The sequence below is a fragment of the Chenopodium quinoa genome, unplaced genomic scaffold (genome assembly GCF_001683475.1).
Source record: "Chenopodium quinoa cultivar QQ74 unplaced genomic scaffold, ASM168347v1, whole genome shotgun sequence".
Lineage (NCBI taxonomy): Eukaryota > Viridiplantae > Streptophyta > Magnoliopsida > Caryophyllales > Amaranthaceae > Chenopodium > Chenopodium quinoa.
Window position 1 is genome coordinate 251,641 of NW_018745275.1, and position 23,240 is coordinate 274,880.

At 33.5% G+C, this 23,240-nt stretch overlaps 1 protein-coding gene across 5 annotated transcripts; it reads left to right on the forward strand.

Annotated features, from left to right (window-relative positions):
• The first annotated feature begins 22 nt into the window (after positions 1 to 22).
• LOC110711460 lies at positions 23 to 17,267 on the forward strand. 5 transcript variants are annotated; one of them, XM_021889839.1, is made up of 19 exons: positions 346 to 1,098; positions 1,341 to 2,148; positions 2,252 to 2,341; positions 2,441 to 2,630; positions 2,759 to 2,840; positions 7,980 to 8,048; positions 8,341 to 8,422; positions 8,549 to 8,608; positions 8,694 to 8,746; positions 8,828 to 8,994; positions 10,646 to 10,811; positions 12,060 to 12,117; positions 12,235 to 12,291; positions 12,366 to 12,611; positions 13,056 to 13,117; positions 14,537 to 14,593; positions 16,060 to 16,153; positions 16,343 to 16,483; positions 16,737 to 17,267. In XM_021889839.1, exons 2-19 carry the CDS (start codon positions 1,381 to 1,383, stop codon positions 16,857 to 16,859), a joined length of 2,565 nt encoding a protein of 854 aa, XP_021745531.1. In that variant the 5' UTR covers positions 346 to 1,098; positions 1,341 to 1,380; the 3' UTR covers positions 16,860 to 17,267. The 5 variants fall into 5 exon arrangements, 4 of the variants coding, with proteins under 4 accessions (XP_021745531.1, XP_021745530.1, XP_021745529.1 ...); XM_021889838.1 differs by having other exon boundaries at positions 347 to 1,098; positions 1,184 to 2,148; XM_021889837.1 differs by having other exon boundaries at positions 349 to 1,098; positions 1,225 to 2,148.
• Positions 17,268 to 23,240: the final 5,973 nt, after the last annotated feature.

Sequence of the window (23,240 nt, forward strand, 5' to 3'; positions counted from 1 at the left end):
TAAATTAACTTATCAAAAAAATAAAAAATAAAAAATAAAAATGGAGTAATAAAAATAACCATACATAGCACGGGAACTAACCTATTTTGCAAAAAAGAAGAGAGCAAAAGGGTACTAATGAGAAAGCCAAATTGATATGCGTAAGTCAATGATGCACGGAGAATAAGCAACATTAGAGGGTCCTTTGGTACTTCACCTAATAAAGACAAAAAAAAGGGCAACCGGATAATTTCAAAGAATCAATAAATGGTAAAAAAAAATAATAATAAAAATGAGAAGATCATTTAAGACCGTATAAAATGAGAAATGAGAACTATATTTTGAGTTGGAGAGAATATTAGATTACAAAATATGATATTTGGGTCAAATCAGATTAAATTCAAATTGTTCAAGTTCGAGGAGTCGAATTGACTTCCGTTTTCTCCCAATAAATTCTAGTTGGGTTATTGAGTCGGGTCACAAAATTGCCAACCCTCATTCTAGTCTATCCAAAAATAGAGAATTACACCAAAATCTTAGGTGTCCTTGAAACCAAAAATCAATCTATGAATCCCACGTGTACATATGCTGGGCCCTACCCTAATCCCACAAATAGCAGTTATTCTTAAGCCTTAGCCTACACAAAATCATCATTTCATTTCACACTTGATCATGCTCTTCTTCTCGTACCTTCCATCTGTCTCGCCGTTACATTTCCACACTTTTTTCCTCAACAAATAAAATATTACTTTCTTCTTTCATTTTATCTTTTTATTTTTTTAATATATTTTTTATTTTTTATTTGTCATTTTCATTTTATATTTTACTGAAAATTTCTTCACTTCTTTCTTCCTCAAAATTCTCGACCGCGAAATCAGCTTTTTCGTTTGCCGCTCAAACTTACCTTCTTCTTCAAATCAAATCCTAAAACCCTAAATTTTTCTCTCTCTCTTTTTCCCCCTTTTTCTGGAAATTAAAAATCTCAGGTCGATTTTGTTTTTTATTTCGTTTGTGGGAATTTTGAATTTTTCATAACTGAATCTCCGAAAGATCTGTTACTAAATTCAAAAATTAGTAACAGTTTTATCATGCAGATTTAAATCTACAACATCTGAAAAGGTAAATTTTCAATTTAATTTCAATCTTTGAATCGAATTCAATTTTAATTTTTCATTCAATTTCGTATTTTCTTTCCATCTTGTAGGTTGTTTTGAATTTACAATTCGTTTTGATTAATTAATTTAGGATTGTTCGACGGGAGATTGTTATACAAGTTTTCTTGGAATGGTTTCGTTCTTGCATTGATATTGGAATTTCAACTTGGATGGTGTTGTTATTGAATTGGGAATTTTCTTATACAGATAGGTGTTGCAATTGTTGGTCACATCATAGTAGAACAATATGGGAGAAAGGGAAATTTGTGTATTGCTAGCATTACCCTGTTACAATGCCGAAAACCCGAAGAAAGTCGGAAATGAATTGAAGAGGGAACTGGGTTGTGTTGTTAATGAAGCTGAGTTAGGAGCTTTACCTAGAAAGAAACATGCTAAAGAAGAAGCATTAAATACGAATTGTGATGATATAACATCGGAAGTCTTGGACCCAATTCGGCCAATTGTTTCGTCGAAATTCGAAATTGATGATGGAAATGAGATTGAGAATGTATCTAGTTTGGAGACTACTACTTGCAGTCTTCCTGTTGAATTAGGTGGCAGTAGAAATAATAATAATATAGTTAATCCTGATGAAATAACATCCGAGAATTCGGGGAACTCTTGCGCAGTGAGCTGTAGTGATGAGGTGACTAGAGTTCGTGGTTGCACCGGAGTCTCTAGTTCTCAAGTTACTCTGGAAATTCCTGAGCATGCTAGCACTACCGGGATTCGAAAGATTACTCTGAAGTTTAGTATGAGTAAAAAGGAACATGAAAACAAATTACTTCCCTTGACACCTCGGGTTTTGTCTAATGGACTCCATGATGGAGATTCAATTATTGATTCAAATGACGAGGTTGGATTGGATGATTCAACTTATCGCTTTCCATATAATATGGAGTTGAAGATGTCGAAGAAGGTTATCCCTGATAGCTACCCCACAAATGTAAAAAAGCTGCTGTCCACTGGTATATTGGAAGGAGCAAGAGTGAAGTATATTTCCACCTCTGGGGCGGTATTTATGACTCCGACGTGTTCAATAAATTTTATGTAGTATTCAGTTGACATTTCTTTTTTCATGTGGATCTAACTTGCCTTATATGGTTTCTACTTTCTAGAAGGAGATACTTGGGGAAATCCGAGGTTGTGGATACCTATGTGGTTGTTCAGTGTGCAACTTTACCAATGTGAGCTACTTGCACTATATGGTTTGTCTTCTTTTTTTTTTTTTTTTTTTTTTTTTTTTTTTTTTTTTTTTTGAGATTCACTACAGATATAATCTTACTGTACTTTCAAATTATGAGCAGGTCCTTAGTGCATATGAATTCGAGCAGCATGCTGGAGGGGCGAAAACTAGGCATCCAAACAATCACATTTTTTTGGAGAATGGGAGGCCAATTTACAGCATTATTGAAGAGTTGAAGACTGCCCCACTTGGGATGCTTGAGGAAGTGGTGACTGATATGGCTGGTTCATCTGTCAATCAAGCTTGGAAAGGTGAGTTTTTAACCATTTAATTTATGTCTTACTGGAATTGCTGAAGGATTAATAATTTGCTGTTATCTTGATGTGTCCTTGGCACTTTGTGTACAATTATTTTACAACCTTCTGTATGTATGCTTCAGTAAATCTACAACCGTGCAATCAGTTGGTTTCGACAGAAAGGAAGTATAAAAAATCTGCAAGCTTTCCTCTGTCACATCCAAGGTAAGAGCAACTTTCTGCTTTTTTGTTTTTGTTTTATTTGTTTGTAAATTCTGTTCACTCATGCAATTTGCTTTACCTGGAATTCAGATTGATGGTTCTAGATGATTAATAATGTTTAGGATTTTCATTGAGCTTGCTTGGTCGTCTAAGAGTAAGGTATTTTCCTTTGGAAACCTCCTCCATAATAATCCTTGACTCGTGATGGTTTAATCTAAATATTAAGGATTAAGGAATTTTTAAAAAACGTAAATGTTGATTTCTTTATAAAGTAGGGTTTACATAAAGCCAACTACAAGTATACAACAATGCTTGTGATCCAACTATTATGGCCTTATAGTAATTATATTAAAGTTATAGCTAAATTTCTTTTTAACATGATAATTTGGGATAGACATAAGAATAATTTTCTAAAAGCTTCCGCTTCGAAAGAGAAAAGAAAGAGGGAAAGGTGCACCCCTCTTGTTCTCTTTAAATATGAGTTAAGCCACCTGAAATCAAGACTCGGATGGCTTCTCTGTATCAATCTTGAAATGCTTCGAAAGAATTAAAATTATCAATCATATCTTATTTAACCTTTTGGACATAAATATACGTCGCAGAATTTTATATGAATTGTTATGTATACATTGACCTATGTGTTATTGCTAGATATAATGGTATTTGTCAACTGTTCTTAGATCTATTTGGAGTTGTGAGATGTCCTTAGTTATCTAGAAAAGAGAAATCGGAACAAATAGATATAACTAGTAGAGTTGAGAAATCTCCTAAATAAATTCTATCTCCATGTACTTAAATTCTATGTTAATCGGACACGGCTAGTATAGCGAAGTGACTTCACGGACACGGGACACGTGTCCGATCCTTCATTATGCACGCGGACACTTCTATTAAGAGAGGAGAGGAAAAAAAGAGAAGAAACATGAAAGAAAAATATATCTTGTTCGAAAACCACCATTAATATACAGAAGATGGAGAGAAGAAGATTGCCATTTATTAGGAGAATTTACCGAGGAAAGAATTATAATAAAAAAAACAGCACTAGACATAATGAAAAATTTAATGCTTTTGTAATATGTAATTTATTTATATAAATTTAAGTGATGTGTTGACATGTCCCTGTACCCGTGTCCAAATATCGAACAGAGTCCCCGTGTCCTAATATTTTGGAACCTGCCGGATCGGACACTTTCAAGTGTCTGTGTCCGACACCCATTCCCGAGTCCATGTAACATAGCTTAAATTTCTTTTTAGCCTCAAATGGAAACAAATCTGGTATTGTCGTTATGTAATGTTTGGAACTCATCTTATGTGCTTCTCACTTGTCTTTTCCAAAAAAAAAATGTTATGCCTTATTGTCGATTGCTCCACTCCACTCCAAAAAAAAAAAAAAATGTTCACTTCCCTCATTTTATTCTTTTTAATCACTTTGGCCTTTACAGCCTTCGTTTTAGTTGGTTTTAATCCAGAGTCCAGACATTTGTTTAAGCCATTATTGGTTTTCAGTCAGTGATTTTGATTGTCTTGATTTTAAATGTCTTCATATGCTTCGCTGGCAAGATAACGTTCAAGGAGATAATGTGTATAGTAAGTTTTTAGTACTACATAAATAAGATATAGATGATCTAAGGCACACATTGCTATACTTTAGTACTCCATCTCAATTTAATTGTCACACCATGCTTTGCACAAAGTTTTATGTGATAGGCTGTTGATTTTTCTTTTCTTTATTTTTTTTATGGGATAGCGGATACGATGATAGATGGTATATGAGTTTTTTTATTTGAATGGAGAGAAGGTGTTGAACCTAACTTTAGGTAGTGAGCAATGGGTCCATGTCATAAAGGGAATTCCATGTCATTAACATGTTACATAAAGACGGACGTAAAAGGAAAGTGTGGAGATTATATAGAGACGGAGGGAATATTGATTATAAACTAGTTTATCTTGTTTTCTGTTCAATAAAGATAAAACGTTTGCACTATGCTCTGCTGTTAATGTCTTGGTTATTTAAGTCTTTTTCTTGGTTTGTTTTGACTTTTTGTCCAAATATGATTCGCTTATTGCTCTATGAGGTATTTATTCAGATTTAAATGAAATTGTAATATTTTATATGGAAATTCTACTCTGCCCAACTGTCTTGAAGTCGGTTGTGACTTATTAATGACAGACTGTATGTAGTGAAACAATGAATTTTCTTCTTTTCTAAGCATCAGAAGTATATGTGTATTTTGGACTATTGCAAAAATGCCCTCAGAAAACAATATAAATCTCCTTCCTTTTTTGGGTTTAAGGGTTGGATTTCGTTCTTCTATACTTGTAATAGGAATTTTTTGTCAAAGGCAAATGTTTGTTGTAGATGTGTCCCTAAGATATTCATGTGCACTACTAAGTTGTAATCTTTCATTCAACACAGTTCATGACAAATAAAAGCTGCACTTTTATTTACACTAGTTTTAGAAGATTTATTGTGTGTGGGATATGAAACTAGTATTCTAATGTAAAAAGTGGGGCAAGTGGGGGTATGGAAGTAGTTTTGTAATGTAAAATTGTGCAAGTGTGTTTTGAGAAATTTTATTATATTGTATAAGTGGGAGTATAAAAAGTAATACTCCCTCTGATTTTCTTATGTTATACTTACACAGGGTTTTTTTTTTTTTTTTTTTTTTTGGAAAAAGGTAAACGAATGTAACATAAAGTAGGATAAAGTAAGAGAGAGTGTAAACTGGTAGTGGTGGTGGGGTGTGTAAAAAAAAAGGTGAATGAAGTATGAGAGAGTGTGTGAAAAGGCGTAATTATTTTGGGGTAAGATGATAAATGGATTATGCCTAAAATAGATTGAAGTAAATTGCTTAGAACAAATAAGAATGGACAAAATTGGAAGTTGGTAGAACAAAATAGAATGTAGGGAGTGTATAAAGTGTGGTAGGACCTTACTATATATGTAGATGGTGCTTTTATTCATAAACGGCCAACTTAAGTGACTGATGTTTTTTTAGAATAGGTGGGATATTCTAGCAAATACTTGATTTCTTTTGTAACTCGCCTAAAAATTATGGATAACTTATCTTCTTCAGTCTTTACTTGGCCATCAAAATTTCTAAACATTGATTAAGAAGCATTACCATAATCTGCGTAATCTTTCTGTAACTTGGGTTCATTTTTGATAATCGACCATTCTCTCTAGCGTCTGAATATGTTATGTGTCAACATTACACATGATTTTGAAGGCAATTGCCTTTAAAGCTCACAGAACCAATTTTCTACACTCTTATCTCTCTTAAGTCCTCACAAGTGTCTATAGTTTATACTCTGGATTATTAATGAGGAATGGAATTTTCTGGTTTGGAGCTTGATATGATGAAATTCCATTGTGGTAACTCGCTAATTATTTCTCCACATTCTTATTTGGTTGAGCGATCTCACATAAGGTCAACGTAGCTAGTCTCCGATATTGTAAGAATTCCATCTAAGTACAAAGGTTTTTTTTTTGGGCAGATGTATATGGTTTAGTGTCACTTAATTGCCTTGTACTTTTTCAATTTCCATTTTGTTCCTTACAATAAATATCACTTTACTGATTTGATGTCTTAGATTTTACGCTTCTATTTTGTAAAAGGTTCTACAATCATCTAAACACATCTTTCTAACCGCTACCAAAAAGGCATAGTTCACATTAAATTTAATATAAAATCACCCCCATTATCTTCTTTAACATACATTTTTTAAGATAAAAATTGATAATCAAACAAATTTACACCCAAAACTATGTGTGATAAGATTAATTTGAAAGTATCTTGTCATTTAGGGAGATGCATGATGGAGAGGGCCATGTCACTTGCTTGAAGAAGAAAACAGATAATTAGAGGTGTTAGGGCTTATTTTTTGTCGGACATGTGAAGTAATCTCAATCTAAAATGTTATGGGCCATTGGCTTTGTTTGAACTTTCTACTTTGATTGTGCTGTGACTAATATATTATGAAAAACAAAAATTAGTTCCACCTTTTAACATTTTCATATATTATATTTGAATATCAAGAGTGCTTTTTATTTTATTTTATTTTATTTTATTATTATATTTTTTTTTTATGAAATGTTTAGGATTTCAAGAAGTTTATACTTTGTAATATTTTAGGACTGGTTTGAAAATTCACGGGATTATTTTTTGGGAACAGTACAAATTTTAAGGATTTTATCATTATTCCAATAATTTTTCGGGTATTTCCTATTAAGTTAGGTTTATCGGGAATTCCTTGTGTTTGTTTTCAATGGTTTTAAAAACTCTTAAGCAATATTTGAGGATTTTTTTTTAATTTTTTTAATTTTATTTGAGAAACTTGTGAAACTCTGTTTCGATCAAATATGTAATTTCATAGGTTTTATTACTTGTACGTGGTTATTTGGTACATTTTGAAATCTGGAAATACTTTGAGAGTTCTCAAAAGTTCTTGGTAAGGTCAATTTTACTCCCCCTATCATTTGTTAAGACTGCTTCACTTTTTGCACATTTTCCAAAGCACATGGAATAAGATTTTACCAACTACGTATTAAATTTATATGTCACAAAAGTTGATATTATAAAACTGCATCTTGAGGGGAATATAGATTTCAAACAGAATTAACAAAAAGAGAGGTGTGGATAGATAATTACTATATTCTTTTGCTACCTATTGGTTGATGCTATCTTCATAGTTTTGAAGATATCTTAGGCTAATGATTAAATGGAGAATGGTTTGTGGATTACAAGTGCACAAGTTGTTATGGTTCACGATAATAGAATTTTTGTGAACTATGTAACACAACCTTTCATGAACTACATCACATGGTTCTGAATTTCCTTAGTTTAGTCATTCAGATCTGTTGGATAGTTTTGGAAATTTTATGATATCTCCTTTGTCTTCAAGAAGTTTTCTCTTACACTGAATAAATTCCTCAGTGTCTCATATAAATGTATGGATGATGATCAAAGATTAGTCAAACAAAGAGCATTACCGTCAAAACTTATCTTTTGAGTTTCATGTAAATGGGGAATAGGTTGGACCTCAGAAGTCTCATTCCTTCCCTTTACATTGGTGATATTGGTATGCATGTGCTAGTTAGTATTGGATGCAATAATTATCTTTTGAGTTTCATGTCTACAGGTCAAATGATTCTACCTCTTTTGTCACTGGATCACATAAGAGAAGTTTTGAAGGTGGTGTCAAGAAGAGGTGATTGATGATTCTTCCCATCAAGGTTTTTTTAATCATGGCTGCATTATGACTGCATCGTGATTGCATTGCAAAGGTTTTTGATCTTATCGCGACCTTGTTATTAGGCCGCGGTAGCTGCAAACCATCCACATTGCCCATGAATGTGGTTCTGAGACTGTTATTGCAATCACAGCCACACTTGATATTTAAACCCTGTGCCAACTTTTCAAAGACGCTATAAATTTTTGGTGCTGCTTTTTGTTGTGACATTACGCTCTTCTTAAAGATTTTTGCGTGGTTCATGTACCAGGGACAATGATCTGCACCGGTTGCTCTTCCTGCCAAATGGGCTTCCAGATGGTGCTTATTTGGCATACTATGCTAAAGGACAGGTAAACTATAGAAGAATATTTTTTTCATCTGAATTTGTTTCTGTTCAATATTGCTTTTCTTGGTTTTCCTGTTTTTTTCTTTTTATTAGGAGAGTTGTTTCTTATTTGACATCTATTCCGATACAGAAAATTCTTGATGGTTACAAGCAAGGTAATGGTATTGTCTGCGGTCATTGCGAATATGAGGTAATTTTTAAACCTCTGGAATTTTTTTTAAACCTCTTTGTTCTGGGTTTCTTGATGATCACTTTCTCTATCTTACATATTGCAGATTAGCCCTTCGCAGTTTGAAGCTCATGCAGGATGGGCAGCCAGAAGACAACCGTGAGTGTCATTAATTTGCGTTTTTTTGGTCTAAGAGATGGCAATTGATAATATGATCTATTAAATTTTTTCCTTTTACAGCTATCGTAACATATATACTGCCAATGGGCTTACTCTCCATGACATAGCCATGTCACTAGCTAATGGACAGAAATTGACCACTGGAAACAATGATGACATGTGTACACTATGTGGAGATAGAGGAGAGCTTATTCCTTGTGGCGGCTGCCCTAGAGCTTACCACCCAAGTAAATCTCTTTTCATGATCTTTGATGTGAAGTATTGTACTTGCTGAACTGTTCTGAGCATTAATTTCTTTCATTTTATCATTCCGTTTGTTTTTGGATATTATATTTGAACGAGCTGTCTTTCGATTGCATTATGCAGTAACGAGTCATGTGAGTCTGTGTCTGTGTCTCTCCCTTTGTTAATTGTTAGTCAAAATTACAGACGAAATGGGACAGAGAAATCTTATCGGCTAGGCATTATAATTAAAAGAAATACATTTGACAAAGCTATCTAATTTATATACTTGCCACCTCTTGAATGAAATTGTTACAACCAAAAAGAGTTGAAGTGTATATATGTAGAGGACCACATAGCATTTGAGAGAAGGGAATAGAGGGAGAAGATCATGTTTGATGATCACTGGTGATGAAATCTTTGTTCATGTAGCCAACCCCATCATTGCGATTAAGGCTTCGGTGTTATTGTTGTTGTTGAGCTGTAACAGAGAAAGATATTCCATATTAATAGTGTTCGAATTATTAAGAAGTAAGATAACATATATCTTGAATATATATGTATTATATTTTTCTGTATGTATTGTTTTTCCCTTCTTAACTTGTTCATTATTTTTGTTTGATAATTTTGAGAAGTACAAAATCCAGATGTCAGATCAGCTATTGTGAATAGAATTATCTTCCTACAAATAGCTTTTATTTTCTCTTTCCTACTAGTTCCACTTGTATTCCTTTACAGATATTGTTTTGAGGATGAAAATTATTTCAGATCATCAAATTTATTGGTCAAACAACCTCCTGCAAATAAGAAAAGTTTTTATTTTTATTTTTAATTTTATTGTTTACTTGTATATCCAAGCATTAGTGTTCATTGGGTCAGGGGTATTTCGCTGCACTCGATTGAATTTTCTTATTGAGACATTTAGGAAAGAAGCACATGAATTTATCGTAACCCCTACCAATGCAGAATTTTGTGTGTTGTGACCCTTGAACCCATGAACTCTAAGTTGCCTGTTGAATCTATAATATTCTATGTATTTTGTTTACACTCTCCATCCATTTTTGTTTTCCCTTTTCTATCTTGGGATGTCCCTCAATGTATGCTCCACTGCTTTTAGCTCAGTAAACTAAACCCACCCACCCAAATATAAAAAATTGTGGCAAACACAAATGGTGCATACATAAAAGGATGGGGGTACTAATTATTTCTTTCACTATTCGTGATTTTTGTTAAGTAAGGAATATTGTAAGCACAAGACAAAGAATATTATTTCCAAACAGAGAGAAGAATAGGTACATTTACCTGAGTTCACAGGGCATAGAATTGCCCTTCTTGCTTTTGATTCATCCTAGTCTTTTAAGTAGATTGTGGTTTACAATGAACTTGTTAATTAAGCATTGGATAATAGAATGCAGTTTGTTTATTAGTTATGTAATTATTTACTACAAACTAGTTTATTTTAATGTATAGTGGTGGTGGTGGAAAGCTATTACTGTATGCCTTGTGGGAGACGTGGTCCAAGAGTCCAAGACCACCTGAATTTACATATAATATATGCCTTTTTTCTTCCCACATTTTCTCTGTAAATATTCAAGAACGCTTGAAATTTGGAATATCACATTGAAATAATGTTTCGTTGTTTTATTTTGTTTTCAGCCTGTCTGCATTTGCAGAGTGCCCCTACAGATGATTGGCGCTGCCCTGATTGTAATGATAGAAAAGCTGATGTAGCCTCTTCAAGTAGTACTAAGCCAATTATCATCAGGTTGACGCGTGTTGTAAAGAACTCTGAAACTCTTAGTGGCGGTTGTATTCTCTGCAGGTTGGTGACTGTAGGTGATATGTTGCCCTTGCCTCTGCCCCTTCTTCCTTTGTATTTATGCTATAACTTCTCTTTGCAAAACTACATATATATTATTCAATTCCGGATATTGTTCTTGTAAGTTTGATTACATTGCGTGCTCTTGTCTAAAGAGGGCATGCAAAATTATATACATCTTCCTTCTAATATTGCGACACGTTGGGGGAGGGGGGGAGGGTGTTGGAATGCATTAGATTTCAGGTAGTGGGAGGAGGAAGAGAGAAAGGCAAAATAACAAGGGTATATATGGGTGTTAAAATGGGTGCGTTGCAATATTAAAGGAACGGAGGAAGTAAATGCTATCAGTCTTATTATCATTTTAGAGACTGCCATGAAGGTATTCAGTATGCTTTGTATATATTTTAGCTGACTATCGACTCGGTTGTAACTACTCACTAATCAGAAAACCCACTTGTGGGTTTTGGGTGTATTAATATAGTTTTCTTAATACTGCATGTTGGGTGTGTTATTTCATTTGGTGTGTTCCAACTGTATTGTTCCTGAGTTCATGAATAAGATCTTTGTAGGATCTATAGTTACCATGGAAAAATGCCAGCTCCATTTCTAGTACTAATAATCCTAGCGCACTTTTTGTATGCATTAACACTAATATTATTATATGCTGTTTACAATTTGCAACCATTCTAACTTATCCTATGGCTACTCATAACTGTGCATTTTACTTTTATAAAGTCTTCACACAAGATTCTCTTTTATACATAATTAGATCATATTGATTATTTTTTTTAAGTAATTTTTTTGCAAATTTCATTGATATTTCTCTGAACTAGGTTACGTTGTTTCTATTGCATGATAAATATCCCCAATTTAAAAACAAATAAAATCTTGAATTTAGAACTGGAAGTTTAGTGAAGTTATTTTTATTTGGTGTTAATCTGCTTCAGAGAGACATATTTATTCTAAATTTTCAAGAGTGAGTGAATTGATTGAAAGGTTGGAGGGTTTGAGAGTTGTGATTTAAACTTTTAAAGCCAGTTATGATACATGGTTAAGATGACCTCAAGTGTTCTTTAACTTTGAATATGAGAAGAAGTCAGCATATTGGACTAAAGCTGTCATCCACACATTACAATTAATTTCAGATTCTTTTAATACAAATAACGATTGTTACATATTGAATGCTTCATTTGACCGTATTTGTTGCAAAGTTATTGATGCTGATGGATCTTTTGTCTCTATTGTGTCCAGGGCAGATGATTTCAGTGTTGACAACTTTGATGATAGAACTGTTATAATTTGTGACCAAGTATGTTTTTCTACTTTTATCTATGTGATTTTACATAGTACGTCATTCTCTTTTCCAGTTTCTCTCCTTCTTCAAGTCCAGATCCTCATAAGTATTGTTTTACTTGTGTCTAATCAGTGTGAAAAGGAATATCATGTTGGTTGCTTGAGGGGTGATGGGCGTTGTGATCTGAAAGTAAGTGACTGCATTGTTACGATCCTATGAATATTAATAGACTTCCTCTTACTCTCTATCACAATTTACTGCAGGAACTTCCTAAGGACAAATGGTTCTGCTGCAATGATTGTGATAAGATTTACGCTGCTTTAAGGGATCTTGTTGTAAGAGGGTCAGGCTTGATTCCATCTTTAGAGTTGATCAAAATCAATAGGAAGCTTTTGGAGAAAGGATTGAGTGAGGTCGCTAATAATGATATTCAATGGCGCATATTGAGTGGGAAATGTCGCCGTCCTGAACATCTGCCTTCGCTTTCTACGGCTGTTTCTATATTTCGAGTGAGGATCTATCTGCATCTTAATTTCTTTTGCTGTTTTTGTTATTCTGTGTGGTTGAAGATTTTGCCATTATTGATAAGAGGAATGGATGTATTTCTTTCTCATTCTGATATTTACGTGAAGTTACTTAATATGATTATGTTTTTGTTTTTACATCATTCTTTTTTGGACATGTGGACGATTGATTTGCATCACACTTTGCAAGTGCATATGCCCATTTACATATGAATGTCTTGTGCTTCCTGTGTGCACTTGCTTGTGAAAAGTGCGTGTCCTTTAATCCTTTTTCATCGTGATCGTGAATATCTGCTCCAGCTCTAAAAGGTTTTCTGTTGTAACTGTTGTAATTTTGAAAAAAATTATTGAAACTTGTTGCTCTCATACTGCTGCAATTATGCTGATTAATTTTTGAATTGCATTGTTATATTTTTCTTTTCTATACAGGAGTGCTTCAGTCCTATAACTGCAAAGACTGGGCGTGATCTAATTCCTGTAATGGTTCATGGGTAAGTTCATTAAATGGATTTATATGCTTTTGGATGACTGGAGTTCTGGCAGTATCTGTGACTCCATCTTAATGTTTTTACTTGCTTCTATTTCCGTGATTGATCGCATCATTGGCTGCTAGCACTTTTCTGAGGGTTATGAGTCACCAACTTGTGTCCTACGTTTAGGGCTTGCCACTCATAACTACTGATGATAATGTTGTTGGGTTGATTGTGGAGGGAGACTAGCATATATTTGATACTAGGTTATGATTTTTTTGTTCTTTCCAGCTTTTCTACTCTGGGGGCTAGAAACTGTTTTCACAATTTAATTTTTTGCTAACATGGATTAAGTTTGACCAATAAGAATAATGCTGCATAAAAGTGCGTTCATTACATACTTTCCTGTAAAACCTTCTGTTAGGGGCTATGTGAACATGTAAATCACCTTTATTCTGCTTTTATTCCATTAACTTTAATGTTGATGTGATTGATTGTTTCATAAATATTGTATGAAGCAGCACTACAGTGTTCAGTCATCTTGTATATTAGCTCAAGAAATGCCTTCCCAGTTTCCATGGCTCTCTACAATGGAGGTGCATGTACCTGTGTGTTCAGAAGGTTTGGGTAGAGTACCAAATGGGTAATGCATAAGGTGTAAATATTAAATATAGAAGTAAGCTGAAGGCAATAAACTAGGGGGGTTTTTTTTTTTTGGGGTGTGTGTTTGTGTCTGTTGTTGGAGCTTGGAGGAAAGGGGGGGGGGTGTTTATAGGCTTGTATGTTTGACTTAAGTGGGCTTATCTCTAACATTTTTGTACTCAGTTTTTTTACAGTCTACTTTGGTACTATAGGTACGCAATCTAAGGAAATATCGAACAAGTTGAGTGGGTGTAAGATAAAATAAGATAGAGAATGTCAAAAGGTGAATGGCCTGAATGCAGTAAGAGAGTGTGTGTGTGGAAGTGTGAATTACTGCGGAATAAAGGGGCTAAGATAGTAAAAGGGGTATACCTAAAATAGAACAAAGCAAAAGGAGTAGAACAAAAAAGAACAAACTAAAATTGAAAGTGAATAGAACAAAAAAGAACGGAGGGAGTACAAATAATTTCAGTCAAACTTAAGTTTTTAGGCAATTATTCATGCACAAACAAGTTTATTTAACACAAAATAATTTGACTTGATTAGAGCCTTGACAATTTATGTGCAATATTTTCCCATTGATGTCTTATGAATTACTCGTACTTCACAATAAAACATACAATCTTTCTGTATCTCTGTCTCCATTTCGTGGATCTGATTTATGCAATAAAGTATGAGATGGTGATAATTCTTTTTATTATTATTATTATTATTATTATAGAGGTCTCAAATTTATTTTCTTATCATTTTGCACAGCCTGTTAGCTGATTTTTATTCATCCTTTTTTTGTATTACCAGGAGAAATATTTCTGGCCAGGAATTTGGAGGAATGTATTGTGTACTTTTGATGGTTAAGTAAGTTTTTTTGTTATAATCTAATTCTCCCTCTCTCTACACACACATTTTAGAAAGTTTGTTTTTCTTATTGTAATCTACCACATTTTTTTTTGATGTTATACGTTGTTGGAATAGTGTCAACTGATTTTTTCGAAAAATAATTTTTTTTGTTTTTTTGTTTTTACTAATAAAAATGATAATATGCGTTGGCAAGGGCGAGTTAATGGTGCAAATGGAAGTGATGAGTAGGAAAGTAAGGGATAGAGGAATATTGGCAATTGTATTTATGAAAGGATAATAGTAGTTCACCTCTTTACTCCTTTGCATACTAAACAGAGGAAAATTATAGGGGTGAGCACGGATCGGATATCAGATCCGAAATTGGATTGCGGATCGGATATCCATATCCGAAAATTAGGATATTTGACATCCGATATCCGATCTGACGAAGATTTTTAAATAAAACTGTAGAAAATTTTGATTTTATTTATAAATTTTTGATTTTTTAGAAACTGCATCAAAGAATGATAATTGCTTTCAATTTTTTATTAAAAAAACCCATCGAAAAAAAAAAGATAATTGAACCTTTATGAAAACTAGATCAAAACATACGAAGTACCAAATTTACAATTTAAATATCACAAAAAAAAAAAAAAGGCTACTAATAATTTCATCGATATATCCCTAAAAGCTAAAATGAAAAACTAGATCTTAGCTAAAACAGATCTAAAGGATAATGTACAATTTAACAAAAAAAAAAAAAAAAAAAAAACACATCAAAATACAATTAGAAATCAAAAAACCAATAAAAAACAAACAACAACCACCCATCGAATTGGATCCCGAAACTTCAAAACATAAAGGCTCTGTCCAACTAAAATTTCGGACGATTGAATTGATGGAATTGTTCTCTGTTGATATGTTCCTCTTTCCAGCTAAGCTCAGTAATGGCGGCCTTTAATGGATATTGTAAAGCAACTGTGAAGAGGAGGGAAGGTGCTGCCATACGTAGCTGGTGGAGGAGTATGAGAGGAGCGAGGAGAGAGAAGTGAGGGGGAGAGAGAGGCGGTGGGAATATGAGATCTGTTTTGAGGGGTTTGGGTTTTGGGCTTTTGGGGGGTTTTGAATCTTTGTAACATGTCAGAAATAAAGAAGCAACATATTATAAAGTAAGTGATATTTTCGGATATCGGATATCCGAAATCTAATTTTTGGATATCCGATATCCGATTTTTTCGGATCGGATACCTGATCCATCAATTTCGGATCAGATATCCATAATTTTTGGATCGGATGCGGTTCGGATTTTTGGATTTTCTGATAGTTTTGCTTAGCCGTAGAAAATTGTATAACCAGCTTTCTTAGGAAACAATTTCTGCCAGGCAATCATATTCTGATTTTTTTTTATGATCTCTTAATATATGTTGTTTGTTTTTCTTTTTTTTTTTCTTTTTTTAAATTGGGTACATTTAACATATGTGCAGGTCTGTTGTTGTGTCAGCTGGTCTTCTTAGAATATTTGGTCGTGAAGTGGCTGAGCTTCCCCTTGTGGCCACAAGCAAGGAATATCAAGGAAAAGTAAGCATTTGATCACGGTTGATTAAGGAATATCATATGAGCCGTGCATTTTCTTGTTTTTGACAAGTCTTTAAAGTGGGCATTGAGAGTGACTATCAGTACGAGAGTGACTATCAGTACTATGCTGGTTAAGGTGTTTTAAATTTAATTATAGTAATATTATGTATTTATTTTCTGATTTTGTTGCAGGGTTACTTTCTTGCATTATTCTCTCGGATAGAGAAGTTGCTTTGTGCTCTGGAGGTGAAAAACTTAGTACTCCCCGCTGCTGATAAAGCCAAATTTATGTGGGTAAATAAACTTGGTTTCAGAGATGTTAGCCAGGAAAGAGTAAGTAGACATCTATATATATTTATTCAAATTTACAACATATCGATAATTATTATGACTTCATGTCGTACTTTTATATATTATTCCTGCATGATAGCATCTGAACAACACTATAGAATGAATAGAATTGTGAAGCTGCTGGAAATAGCTGCCTTTTGGCTAATTTGTTGGAATTTCCTTTTATAATATTAATTGTTTATTGAAAACCGGGAGTTATTCAAACACTGACTTGTGTAATTTTGTCTTTCTGCAGTTGTCTCTGTATACCAGTGATTTTCAGTTGACAGAATTCAGTGGAACAGTTATGCTGGAGAAAAATGTAGAGGGAGTTATGCATGAATCTGGGGTTTCTTCCGGATTATTGAAGCTGTCATAAGTAGCTGGCCTTCAACGAATCTTTGCCTCACTGGTGAAAAGGGAAAGATAGAAATGGGAAGGAAATTTTTAGATTTAGAAAATACTTGGTCTTCTTTTAGTGGGACTTTTATAGGTTTTGTTTTCTTTTACTTCAAATTTTCATGCTACAGAGTTTTTTCTAGAAGACCTGGGCTGCCTTTGCAACTTAGAAAATAGTAAAAAGAAAGAGATTTTGAGTGTATACATGTTAGTAGTGGAATTGTTGATGTGCTTTATCACTCTTATAATAAATCTCCTATAGTGGTCATAAGAAGCAAAAGTGTTTCATTGTAAATAAGCTTGTTGATAACAGTTTTTGTTAGACAAGCAAACTCTGTAACAAAATGTCTAATGCAATATTTATTGCTCATAAAAGAATTTTTACGAAGTTGGTTTTTGGTTTAGAAGACTCCTAGAAAAAGATGTCAAAAAAGAAATTTTATCGTGTTCGTTAATATTGGCTACGTGTATATGCTTTGCATGTAAATTACTTAGGTTTTTGAAATAGAAAAGCATTGGGTGGGTCGGAGTCACAAGTTTGGTGAGTCAACTAGAATACAGATGTACTTTATATGCAATTACATGTTCCCCAACAATTTTTTCTCTCTTCAAGCTCTTGACTTCCCCTTCTCATTCTCAATCTCATTCATATCTTCCCGCCCAAACTACCATACAATGTAAAAGTGGAGGTAATACAACTTAGGCCCTGTTCTTTTGAGCTGCTCTGCTCTGCCTATTCAGCTCTGCACTGCTCTGGTTAAAAAATAATAATAACAATAATTAATATTTAATAAAAATAATAGTTATTGATATTTATTAATAATAACTAATATTTATAGATAATATTAATTAATATTTTATAATAATAATAATAATAATAATTAATATTTTATAATAAGAATTAATATATAATATTAATTGATAATAATAACTAATATTTAATGATAATAATTAATATTTTATATTATTTAACACATTTTCTAATGTTATAAAAAGAGTAAAAAATTCTAGTATCCCTTCTGTCCATAAGCTCAAAAGGACAAGTTCTTAGTGGTGACAACTATGACAAAATAGCTGTGGAAGGGTTAAGTAACAATGAAGATAACCTGATATCTTCATTCCCCTTCTCCATTTCCACTCTTCTACATATTTTACTCACCACTTTCTCACTCTCATCCTTGTTTAGGGGTGTTAAAATATTTGACAAAGTCACATATCTGATAATTCTATGTTGAAAATCTTGATTATCATAGTAGGTAATCTCCTAGTGTAGGAAATCTAGGAATTAGATGACATCAAACCTCAATGGTATGTAAAAAGGAAGAATAAGGGGAAAAGGAGTGTAGAAAAGGTGATGGAGGAGTGAAATTCACAGTAGTGAGAGTTAGGATGTTCTTAATCTATTCTACTTAATCACCAATTCGTATGTATTAAGAGCATTTCGAGCCAATAATCATTTGAGTGATGCATACATATAGAGAGTTTTGCCATTAAAAAACTCATATATTTGTTACACCCAAATTACAATCTTCGTTGACCTTGACAAACTTAAAGGAAATTGGTCTAGAGTTTGACTTAATAAAGGCAGTTTGACTTGAAATCAATGATCAATAATACACCCAACGATACAAACTCATGGGTCCAATAGGAAAGACCCAATATTAAAGCCCAAACTCTTTCAAGGAACATGGTCAAAAGCACTTAATATTACAAAAGAAGTAATTGGTGCACAAGAAGAAGAAACCACTGAATAGTCTAGGGACATTATTGGAGGGTAGTGTAATGTTTCCAAGGGATTTGTCTATAAATAGCAGGGATTCACAAGGCAAAAGACATTATCAAATCATCCAACAAAAGCATTTATTATATTTAAGTTTGCTTTAGCACTTTCTTAGTTTCTCCCTTAGCTTAGTAGCCAAGCGATAAGTAGTTTTAGTTAGAATGTTCTGAATCTGCTCGATTTTCCAATTGTATGAACATGGAGGTAACTTTCTCCTCTCGTAATACAATTCTAGCCTTGACTCTATCGCTTATTTAATGGAAGACATTATTGGTATTTTAATTTGTGTTCATCTGTTCCTTTATTTGGTTGATTACTTTCTTGTTAAACTTCTTCAAGTAGTGCATATGTGATTTAACTTATTTGTCTCTATCACTTATTTAATGGAAGACATTGGTATGTTCATAGTTGGTTAATTCCTTTCTTGTTACTCGTAAACCTCTTCAAGTAGTGTGGTTTAACTTATTTGTTGTTGATACGTTCACAAGGTTGTCAAAGTATAATCGGTAACAGTAGAAACATCTCCTTAATATCTTAGAACAATATAGAATATTTGACTTGTGGGTAAAGCATATAATTCATTTCAACAATATTAACGTGGTATTGTTATGGTGGTTTCCTGAACTAGTGGGACAGTGGGTAGTTTCCTTGATCATAAATAACTACCTTACATCTAGATATATGACCACTTTACTTTTAAATATACAATAATTATCATTTATTCCCCAAAAAATCCAATGTTGAACAATAAAGATCATATGCACTTATTTATAATATTGCCACTAGATAAAAATTACGTAGTATTCCCTCCGTCCCTTATTTAGTGGCCTATTTGGTATTTTTACGGGAATTAAGAAAGTTGTAGATTTCTTAACATGATTAGAGAGAGATAGAGAGAAAGAAAAGGTAGTTGGTAATTATTAAAGAAAGGGAGAGATGATGTGTTGGGAAATGATTTCAAAAGTACCTAAAAATAAAAGAAAATTGATGACAACTCATCAAAAAGTGTTATTTTGTCAATAAGTACACTCTTTAAATATAAATAGGCCACTAATGTTAGCGAGCGCGTTCAAAGGGAGGATTTTAGTGCAATTAGAATTGCATAGCAAGGGGCAATGGAGGAATTTCGTTGGCTTTTTGAAAATTTTGGGTGGAAATCCACCTCATACCCCGTTCTGCTTTTTATCAGGCCCGTTTGTCCTTTTTTGGGTATTTTTTCATTGTATTTGTACGCCTTAGTCTTTCATATTGTAATTTTGTACTCTTTTGTAGTTGGTGTTACTCCTTTGTTTTGAAATACTTGCTCCATTTCTCCTGGGCATATATGCTGATGATCGATATTCTTTGATCAATAATATCTTTAATCATCAATAAGTATAAATTCTAACAATTGAAAATTAATAATTTATTTATTGATCAGACGATTCCAACATGTACCCACAAGATTATATTTTTTCTTATGTATAAATCACAAACATTAGTCAAAGTAGGAAAAATGAACAGTGCAAAAAGGAGAAATAAAATAAGTATTTAAAAACGGAGGGATTATAATTTTTGCTCCTTATTCTTCTCACTCTCACTCTCATCTCTCCATCTCTTTCTTCTCTCTATCTCCTTTCTCTCTCATCTCTCTATCTCTATCTTTATCTCTTCTCTTATCTTCCTCTCTTGAGTTTGTAGTTGGGAACTTAGTAATTTTTTTAATTAGCTAATTATATCATATCGGTCGTTAGAAACTGTTCGATATGGCTTGAGTGATAGTGGGGACCCCCTCGATGAGCCAAAAATTTATCTACAGACTCCATCCTGGTACTATGTTCTGTGTAATGAATATGTCCCCCACGATGAGCAAGAGAAAAGGAAAAAAGAGAAGACCAAAACCACAAACACAAAATACAAACAAGGTGAGAAAACCAAGTCCAAACGAGTTGAAAATAGAGCAACCGTGTTTAAAATTCTTACCAATATGTCAGTAGAAACTAAGAGGCACATGACAATTTTAGAAAATGTTGTCTTTTTATTTGGTAAGCTTCTTTATTGCTGCCCCGTCCGATGAGTACAGAGCTCAAAAAAACTTTCTCATTGTAAATGATCTTAATAATTTCGAAAAGATTTGTTGGGCGCAAGTGATGCTAGACAAGATACATGAATGTGCAAAAAATGTTGTTTCTTAAGGTCAAACTTATATCACTTGTTGTTCACCAGTTGTTGTGGTACTTTCTGTTACCTTATCTCATTTTTGATTTTTTTTTTCATTTGGTTTGGTGTGCATTCATTTTTTTATTTTATTTTTTTGAGTGTGTAGGCTCTGATATATGATAAGCTTGATCTAATTCCCCGCCCCAAAAAAATGAGAGACTGGAAGGAAGGAGTGATAGATGGAGTTGAACAGATATGCAGGGAAAAAAATAGACCATGGTATTGATTTTTGGTGATAACGTAAGTTGATATATATATATAGTTTTATGTAATTTGTTAATTTATGAATAATTTCTATCTAATTTATTTATGTTATTTGAACCCACTTATAAAAAATTCTAGATTCGCCATTGATCAAATGTTTGCTACGTATAGGCATGTGGTGATCATCGGATCTTAATCCGTTAGGATTTTAATTGGTTGTTTCTCTCTTATACATCAACCAATTCGAAAACACCTATTCAAATATTTCGGTGGTCTCACGGAAAACTAATGCACACCCAAACAACATAGTTTGAACATGATGATTAACACCTACAAAATTGCAAAAAAAGAAGCTTGTATGCATTTTTCAAGTACGTTGAATCAAAGCAAACATCTTCGAACTCTTCATACGCTGCACAACTCGACACATCAACCCATAAAACATCTTGCAACCTACTCAACTCATCTACACGATGGGTATGAAAAAAGTTTGAGTTATCATCAACCATCTTCTTAAAGTATGTAAACATGACTTTATCATCACCTGACCTTCTTCAAATATATATCACTTTCTTTTGCTTGGCAACTTCATCGTGCAAATTCTTTAAGGAAAATTACATCTCTTCCCGCCCATTCCGCTGCCGGGCCATACAATTGTATATGGTAGTCACAAGTACACCCGCCATGCGATCATTGAAAAGTTGTGGAACAATGTGAGGGTTCTCTATTAAGAACTTCTTCCTGAACTTAGTGATATTTTTTGAATTCCCTGGTGTGGGGTTGTGACCATCATGCTCTAGCATTGCCTTATTGATCACCCATTCATCTACCTCGTTCACCTTAGCGTACAACTTCACGGGACATTCAACTTTTTTGCTCTTGCGTTTCACACAAACTTTATCACTTATGTGTGAATATGAAACAAATATGGAACTAGACTTCTTCCTCTTCCTACTGGGCAAGCCAAAACATTCACAAGTCCAAGTAATATCACGCTTGTCATTTGCATTTGAACATTTTCCTATAGTCGCTCCATTAGAACGGACAACACCAAAACCTTCTTGTTTTCCATAATTCCTAAAGTAGGTGTCTATTTTTAGCCCACTCTCGTATGCCATTCCAACAGTAGGGGGGAGGGAAACCTCGACGTGTGCATACTCTTCAATCTCAACACTTATAGCCACACTTTCCTTTAGTAGGAGTTTTGTAGGACTCTTCTCCAACATTCACCTTTCACAAAAAATCAATGCAAATCACAAATATAATCCAGTACACACCTAACTACACTAACCATCCTCATCATGCACAATTTAAATAACATAATTCAAAAATAAAATAACATACTTAGACAAATAATATAAAACCTTGTTTCTTTTCATAACAACCATTACTTTCCTGCCATAATAGCTAAGCAAACAACCACTAACACATACTTCAAAACCTAAATTTTAAACAAAACAGGTCCACTTTTACCATTTTCAAATGGCAGAAAAACCAAAGGCCAAAACAACAGCATAAATCTTTTGATACACGAAAAAGTAAGAATACACAAGACCCACCACCACCATGAAACTATACAACTACTGTCCCCCAATGTCATTCAACAACAAAACCAAAGGCAAAATCAACTGCAAGATTCATCTTTATATACTCAAAAGCATCACATACATAAGACCCACCAGGACCATTAATCTATACAATTGCCCCCTACCTTACTACTAAATAAGTAACTGCAATGCTCCAGTTCATAGCAAAGACGACACCTCCCATCCCCCCCCTCTCTCTCTCTCTCTATATATATATATATATATATATATATATATATATATATCTATGTCTACTCTCTTTCTCTCTACATATTCATACTAAAGCAAGAAATTTCATACATATAGTACAACTTTTGAATTTTCAGATTAATTAAATCAAAAACCTAAATTAAATGTGCGAAATACAATAAGTTGATAGATTGCCTCCTTCAAAAAGGCTTCAAGGGATAAAGCACACCCCTCTTCGTCATCTTCTTACTCGCGGGTATTGTTTAGTGGATCTTCAATAGCGGCTGTCGCCATCCACACAACGCTGATATAACTAGCACCACCATCTTCATACAATATTTGAAACCGTTTGTTAACATCGAATCCTCCTTCACCAACATCTTCCTTTCCCTTTTCAAACATT

Excerpts from the sequence above, each read along its gene's own strand:
- LOC110711460 (XM_021889839.1), top strand. The coding sequence starts at position 1,381 with ATGGGAGAAAGGGAAATTTGTGTATTGCTAGCATTACCCTGTTACAAT. Across the intron at positions 8,609-8,693 it reads GCGGTCATTGCGAATATGAG|ATTAGCCCTTCGCAGTTTGA; the intron begins GTAATTTTTAAA and ends TACATATTGCAG. Across the intron at positions 12,118-12,234 it reads CTGTTATAATTTGTGACCAA|TGTGAAAAGGAATATCATGT; the intron begins GTATGTTTTTCT and ends GTGTCTAATCAG.